Source organism: Oryx dammah, unplaced genomic scaffold (assembly GCF_014754425.2).
Source record: "Oryx dammah isolate SB20612 unplaced genomic scaffold, SCBI_Odam_1.1 HiC_scaffold_2, whole genome shotgun sequence".
Lineage (NCBI taxonomy): Eukaryota > Metazoa > Chordata > Mammalia > Artiodactyla > Bovidae > Oryx > Oryx dammah.
The window spans coordinates 195,704,945-195,712,336 of NW_024070186.1; the positions used below are offsets into that span (position 1 = coordinate 195,704,945).

General features: G+C 64.4%; 1 protein-coding gene across 1 annotated transcript in view; it reads left to right on the plus strand.

The window, feature by feature from the left end:
• Positions 1-7,392, plus strand: part of TNRC18 (trinucleotide repeat containing 18) — an 82,170-nt gene that overhangs the window by 68,435 nt on the left and 6,343 nt on the right. Inside the window, exons 20-27 of the mRNA XM_040231404.1 lie at positions 280-432; positions 678-819; positions 2,488-2,605; positions 3,029-3,104; positions 3,243-3,351; positions 5,660-5,776; positions 6,053-6,217; positions 6,561-7,392. Of these exons, the coding sequence (XP_040087338.1) occupies positions 280-432; positions 678-819; positions 2,488-2,605; positions 3,029-3,104; positions 3,243-3,351; positions 5,660-5,776; positions 6,053-6,217; positions 6,561-7,392 (1,712 nt within the window). The remainder of the gene's footprint in view (positions 1-279; positions 433-677; positions 820-2,487; positions 2,606-3,028; positions 3,105-3,242; positions 3,352-5,659; positions 5,777-6,052; positions 6,218-6,560) is intronic.

Sequence of the window (7,392 nt, forward strand, 5' to 3'; positions counted from 1 at the left end):
TGAGTTTACATGGTTGTGTGTGGTTGGGGAAAGTTCTGGAAAGGACACGCCACGCTGTTATCATTCCCTCTAGTCACCTCTGCGCTTGGTGGGATCATTGGAGAGGAACTCAGTTACATGCACGTCGATATTCTTTTTTTTTTTTTTTTTTATAACAAGTAATATATAGTGGTAATAAAGCAAGATTAAAACCAGAAATGCTTGCCGGGGGCGGGAGGGTGAGTGTGGGCCCTGGGCCCGCTCTGCCCTCTGACGGCCGCTCTCTGGCTTCATCCCCAGAAGAAGAAGGGCAAGGAGGCCGGATCTGGAGCCTCGCTGCCACCGCCCCGCATTCCTGCCCTGCCCACCGAGGCCCGGGCCCCTCATACCAGCTCCCCGGCCTCCGCCAAGAGGAGCAAGGCCAAGGCCAAGGGCAAGGAGGTAAAGAAGGAGGTGAGGTTCCCCGCGGGCCCAGGCATGGCAGAGTTCCTTTGTTCAGTTGACAGATGCGGGTGATCCTGGGTGCCCCCACCCCAAGATCTGTGTGCAGCTGGAGGTGCTCCCTCAGCACGTCTTGTCCTCCTCCTGGCGCTCAGGTGGGATCTGGCTACTCTCTGTGCCACGCTGCATGGCAGCCTGACAGTGACCCCAGGGTCTGGCCCGGCCTCAGCCGTCGGTCTGTCCTGCTCTGTTCTCAGAACCGGGGCAAGGGGGGAGCCGTGAGCAAGCTGATGGAGAGTATGGCTGCTGAGGAGGACTTTGAGCCCAACCAGGACTCGAGCTTCTCTGAGGATGAGCACCTGCCCCGAGGCGGGGCGGCGGAGCGGCCGCTGACCCCAGGTGAGCGCCCGCTGTGCTGCGTTGGCTCAGGCCTGGAGTATGGGGGTGCAGGGGGTTCCCCAGAGGCAGCTGCCAGCAGGGCCTGAGCGGGCCAGGCCCTTGCACAGAGAGGGGACAGGGTGACGGGGGGGATGGTGTGTGCAGAGGCCCCACGGTTGGATGGGAGCATGGCAGTACCCGAAGTAAGATGCAGCAAGGCCAGCGTGAGTCTGAGCTGGTCAGTCAGGGCGGGTGAGTGGCCTTGGACTGGAGGCAGGCAGAGCAGAACCCCTGTCTCGAGGGCCTTGGTGGGGGTTTGGTGAGCTCTTTGGCTGGTGTGTAGACAGGGAACTGGAGGGCTGGGGCAGGGAGTGGGCGCCAGGAAGTTGAGTTAGCAGACTGCTGGGGGATCCGAGGGAGCAGCAGTGGGGGTGGGCGGGGGAGTGGGTCCAGGGGTGGTGGGACCCCTGTGGGGGGAGCTGGGGGCACACGGGCGGGATGGAGCATTCAGGGGCTGTGTGAGCAAATGCGGGGAGGCAAGGCCTGTGGACGGCTGTTGGCAGGTGGGGGCAGCTGTCATTGAGGTGGGTCACGGAGGGAGCCGCTGGGCTTTGGTGGCTGGGGTTTGGGGTGCCTGGAGGACATCCCAGGGAGGCGACATCCCAGGAAGATGACTTCTAGTAGGCACTTGGTCTGGAGGTTGAGATTGAAGACTGTGAATTGGTGGGGGAGTACAGTGAGAAGAGCGGGGCCAGCCCCGAGGAGCTTTGTCACCTACTGAGGAGTGTATTTGTCAGTTACCGCTGTGTAAGGACCAAGCACGCAGACTCAGTGATGGGTGGAACAGGCTGCCAGCAGGGCGGCGGGGTGACCTCAGCTGGGCTTGCACTGGTGATAATGGGATGGCTAGCAGTCCACTGACACCAGGGACAGGTCTGCCCCACCTGGGCTGCTGGGCTGCTCAGGGCTTGTTCTCTCATGGCGCTGCTACCAGAGGCTTGAGAGGGACTGGAAGGCCTTGGAGGGAGGCCTCCCTTCAGATTCAAGTGTTTCTCCCCTTATCCACTGGCTAAAGCAGGTCACATGGCCATGCCCCAGGTCAAGAGGTGAGAAGTCCATTGTACCCACGCTGAGGCTGTGGCAGGGGTGTGGGTGCAGGCAGGGACCGAGACCTGGGCCCGTCACTCTGTCCATCCCAGCCAGCGATCTGGGTTTCTCTGAGTGAGGTGATGGCAGTGAAGGGCTGTGTCCAGGGTCCTACAGAGAAGAAGACTGGGTCCAGGAGGCTGAAGCAGCGTGGGTGGGCCTGGAGGAGAATGGAGGGGAAGAGGGAGCAGCAGCCCTGGCCCCGGCCTGGTCGGGGCAGGGAGCTCAGCCGTGGGGGTATTGCCGCCAGAATAGACAGCGCTTCCGGTGGGGAAGGCCGGGGACTGCGGCTGAAGGGCGGCAGTGGGGTCTGATGGCACGGAGCCTCCGGCTGAGGCTCAGCGAGCGTTGGTCCTTGCATGGGTGTCAGCCGGGTTCCCACCTGCCTGGGGTCTTTGCAGACGCTGGGATGGGGGCCTGTGTGCGGTGGGGATGTGTGCGCGCGGGCACACTGCAGAGAGGGGTGTTGGGGTGGCCAGGCGGGCCCGGGGGGCATCTCGAGGCCGCCCCCTGCTCCAGCCCCGCCTCACCGCCCGCCCGCAGCCCCTCGCTCCTGCATCATCGACAAGGATGAGCTGAAGGACGGCCTGCGCGTGCTCATCCCCATGGACGACAAACTGCTGTATGCAGGGCACGTGCAGACCCTGCATTCGCCAGACATGTGAGTCGGGGCGGGCCGCCCCGCGCAGAGCCTCAGACCCCCACCCAGAGCCTTGCTGGGCTGCTGTGGGCACCTTGCTTCAGCTCTCTGAGCTGTGGCTTTCCCGCTCCCCCCATAGGATGAGGGTACACTCTGTGGGTGGGCCAGGGGGCAGGGCAGACTCCCAGGTGGCCCCCAGGTGGACAGGGCTCAGTGGGAGGGAGCAGGAGAGGGCATGCTGGCCTTCCCTGCGTCTGTGACCCTGCCTGGTCGTGTAGAGGAGATGGGCCCAGAGTGGGAAGACCTGCCCCAAGCTTGTGCGCCAAGTCAGGAACCCCCCCTGGCTTGCACTCCCCATCCTGGTGGCCAGGGAGGTAGAGCTGGCCGTGGGCTGGAGCGGGGGTGCCCGAGGGGACCTCACATCACCTCGCCTCATCTTTGCAGATACCGAGTGGTGGTGGAGGGTGAGCGTGGGAACCGGCCCCACATCTACTGTCTGGAGCAGCTGCTGCAGGAGGCGGTGAGGGCGGGGCCGGGGGCCGGCCCGCGGGGCTGCTGCGGGGGGTGGGGGTGGGGCCAGGGGCCGGCCCTCGGGGCTGCTGCAGGGGGGGGAGGGCGGGGCCACAGCCAGCCTGGTGCTCACTCCTCCCCTCCCCAGATCATCGACGTGAGGCCGGCCTCCACGCGCTACTTGCCGCAAGGGACCAGGATCGCAGCCTATTGGAGCCAGCAATATCGCTGCCTCTACCCTGGCACGGTGGTCCGAGGTGAGACCCGCCCCCGAGACCCTCACGGCACCCCCATTTCTCAGCGTGTCAGCATGGATCCATTTGGTTCCTGAAGGCCAGCTCAGACAGACTTAAGCATTGAGTTTTATCGGCGTTGGGCGTGATTGGAGCGGGGACTGTCCCCCGGGGTCATCAGGACTCAGGGTCCCTGTGTCCGTCAACCATGCTCTCAGCTGTGCTGGCTTCACTCCCCACTCCCGAGGACTCTCTCACCTTCTGAACAGACCCTGTCCTCCTGGAATGCCCCGCTTTCCCATCTGAGTCCCAGGATGGAGTTGCACTGACCTGGCCTGGGTCACCTGGCTTACGTGTCTTGCGCTTGTCCTTGCTAGTGAGGGAGGCAGCTTCCAGGTTTTGCCTGTGGGCTGGAAGAGCCGGGAAGGCGGCTTCTCTAGGGAATCTGACCGCGTGAGCAGAATAAGAGGTCGACAGCTGGGCAGACACGGGGTGACAGTGACCCATGAGACATGGGTGTGGACGCAGACAGAACTAGCAGGTGGGCAGGCGGTGGGCCTGAGCTAGTGCAGGCCCAGTGCACCTGGGAGGCAGCGCTCTGGGCGTGCGCTACAGCCCAAGTCAGACCCGGGCAAAGGGAGTCCACCTGTCGGCCACTTAAGCCACCTGTATGTGCCCAGGAGACGGGGACGGAGCGCTGGGCCGGAGTCCCCTGACAAAGGGAACCCTGCCTCCCCATCCGGCTCTCCTGGGGCTCCAGCCTCCTGAGCCCCACGAGCTGGCGGCTGGGACCCGCCCTTGCAGTCCTGCTGAGAAGTCCCCCTCTCTCCTGTGCCGCGTCTCGTGTCTGTCTCTTCCTGTCTCTTTCCCTCCTTGTGGTAGAGGACCTTCTCACGGCTTCCGGAGAGAAAGCGTCCGTGGGAGGGGAACTCCTCAAGTACACACACGTCCGAGCCTCCTTGTTCTCCCCCAGTCTTTAGAGGTAGTTCATCTGGGTATAAATTCTACACTGGAAATCACCTTCCCTCGCTTTTTCTGAACTCAGCGTTCTATTTTATCTGGATTCTGATGTCGGAGGTAGCCTACACCAGAGTTATTCCCGAATCGTCATAGGAGACTTGGCGCTGACCCTTATTCCCAGATCTGGAGTCTCATGTGGTCTGTCTCTCTCTCTCTCTTTCTCTCTCTCCTCTGTGTCTCATCTCTCTCCTTGGAGAGTCTCCCCCCTCATTTACCCTCTTTCCCTGGGTCTCACACTAGTCTGGTGGCCCTCTCCTGCTGTCTTTTGCCCATCTTTTTCTTTATTTTTTTTGTTCTACTTTCTGGGAGATTTCCTCACCCTTGCCTTCTGGTCCTTCTATTCTGTTGCCCTTTTGATGTGTCTGCTATTGTTTATAACATTTCTAAAGGTTCTTTCTTACTCTTTGAGTTTTTCTGTTTTTAGTGATCTCTGTTTCCTGGATCCCTTTTTTCCCTGAGGCCATCGTGTTTGCATTTGAGGTGTCTTCAGCTCTGTTTCCTTCTCCAGTCCCCTCCCCTCTCTCTGTGGGCTCGGGTCTGTACCTCTGTCCTTCTGCTGTCTTGCTGGAGGCTGTTCTTTCATCACTGGCGGTGCTCAGCAAGGGGACTGGAAGCTGTGTGTGGGCAGGGCCTGACGGCGGGGGCGCCAAGTATGTGGCTCCTCTCCCGCCAGCCCTCCTGTGGCGCCGTCCTCTGGGGCTCCGCGTCCGGCACCTGGGAGTGGGGCTGGGGGTCACTCTTCAGTGTTTGGACTTCCCTGTCACCCGGGTTGGTGTGGTGCCTACCACCCTCCTCTGCTGTGCCCAGTGTCCTGGCGGGAAGCTTGCAGCTGCCGTGTGACCCCTAGTCTGCCCCGTGACCCCTGCATCCCTGCCTGCAGAGGTGCTCGGCACTCAGGAGAGGGGCCCCCGGGGCTCCCCTGTGAAAGCTGGCTTCCTTCCTGTTGGTGCAGTGGGCCCAGCATGGAGGAGTCTCGCTCGTCCACCCGGGTGTCATCTTCCGAGAGGTTGCATTCTTGCAGCTGCTGTCCTCCGGCCTGCTCCCTCTGCTGCGTGGTTCCACGCTCGCTGTCCTTCATCACTCTGGGGAGGGCCTTGGATAGGTGGACATGGCCATGTGCCTGGCTGGACCCAGGGAGCCCACACTCCCGGGACTGCCTGGCTCAGAGCCCACGTCCTGCTCCACTGCCCACCTGCCCTCATGCGTCCTCCGCACAGGGCTGCTCAGTGGCTGGTATCTGCTCCCCTTTGCCCCGAGTCTGCCAGGGGGCCCAGGCCTGTGGGCCTCCCCTGACCCTGCCGTCCTCCGACAGGCTTGCTGGGCCTGGAGGATGACGGGGACCTCATCACCGTGGAGTTCGATGATGGGGACACTGGGAGGATCCCCCTCTCGCACATCCGCCTCCTGCCGCCTGACTACAAGATCCAGTGTGAGTGCTGGTCTGGGACCCCCCGCCCCTCGACCAGTAGGAAACCCGGGCTTCGGAGGGGAGAGGCCTCATCCCGGCTCAAGGAAGCCCCCTGCATGCAGGTGCAGACCCCCGAGCTGCGTCCCTGCAGACGGGCCTCCTGCCTGACCAGTAGCTGGTCCAGGCCACGCTGCAACGTCCGATTCCCCTCCACGCCTCTGCCCACGACGGGTGGCGCTCCAGCAGCAGTGGGGGGGTGGAGGCCGGGCCTGAGCCGCTGTCTGTCCTGCCCCGCAGGTGCGGAGCCGTCCCCGGCGCTCCTGGTGCCAAGCGCCAAGCGCCGCAGCCGGAAGACCAGCAAAGATGCCGGGGAGAACAAGGACGGGGCTGCGCCGGCGTCCGAGGAGCCCGGCGCCAAGGCTCGGGGTCGTGGGCGGAAGCCCAGCACCAAAGCCAAGAGCGGTGCGTTTTGGGGGCCGGCCCGCCGGCACGTGGGGTCTGTCGCACTCTTGGGGGCTCTGCACAGAGACCCCCCCCCCGCCCACCTGTGCGGGAACGCTGGCAGGAAGCAGGCTCAGGTCACTTGTGGATCTTTCAGAGGCAGAGCCGAGGTCCAGGCAGGCATGTTCTTCCAGAATCCAGTGCAGGGCGCCCGGGGCAGTGGGGATGGTGCTGTGTGAGAGAGCCGCTCATCCCGAGGACCTGAGAGGCCCCCCAGCTCTGCCCGGCCCTGCAGGGCCAGGAGGGACATGGGCCCGCTGGACCCCCCGCCCTGACTCATGGGGCTGCTTCTCCTCTCTTGCAGACAGAGCTGCCGTCCTGGAGGAGGGGGGCTCAGCAGATGGCATCCCCGGTACCCCACTGGCCCTGGAGCCCGTCAGCACCCCAGGTTCCAAGAAGAGCCCCCCAGAACCCGTGGACAAGCGGGCCAAGACCCCCAAGGCTCGCCCGGCACCCCCACAGCCTAGCCCAGCACCATCCACCTTTGCCAGCTGCCCGGCTCCCGAGCCCTTTGGGGAGCTGCCAGCCCCTGCGGCAGCCCTGGCCCCCGCCCCCCTCGTCACCGTGCCCATCGCCATGCCCGCCACCCGCCCCAAGCCCAAGAAGGCCCGGGCTGCGGAGGAGTCGGCCAGCAAGGGCGCGCGGAGGCCAGGGGAGGAGGCCGAGCTGCTGGTCAAGCTGGACCACGAGGGCGTGACGTCACCCAAGAGCAAGAAGGCCAAGGAGGCCCTGCTTCTGCGGGAGGAGCCCAAGGGCCTGCTAGGCCTGGGCAGCTACACGCCGGCGGCCGGGAGCCCTGAGCCCAAGCCCGCCCGGCCCAAGGCTGCGGATGGCGACCTGGCCCAGGAGCCCGCGGTCGGGCTCGCGTTCGAGGACTCGGGGACCCCCAAGAGCCCGGACAAGGGCCAGGCCGAGCAGGACGGGGCCGAGGAGTCGGAGAGCGGCGGCAGCAGCAGCAGCGGCAGCAGCGACGGCGGCAGCAGCAGCAGCAGCTCCGAGACGGAGGGCGAGGAGGACGGCCAGGGCGGCGGCGGGCGGAACTGCAGCGCCTCCAGCTCCAGGGCCTCCTCCTCCTCCTCCTCCTCCTCCTCCTCCTCCTCCTCCTCCTCCTCGTCCTCCTCCTCCTCCTCCTCCTC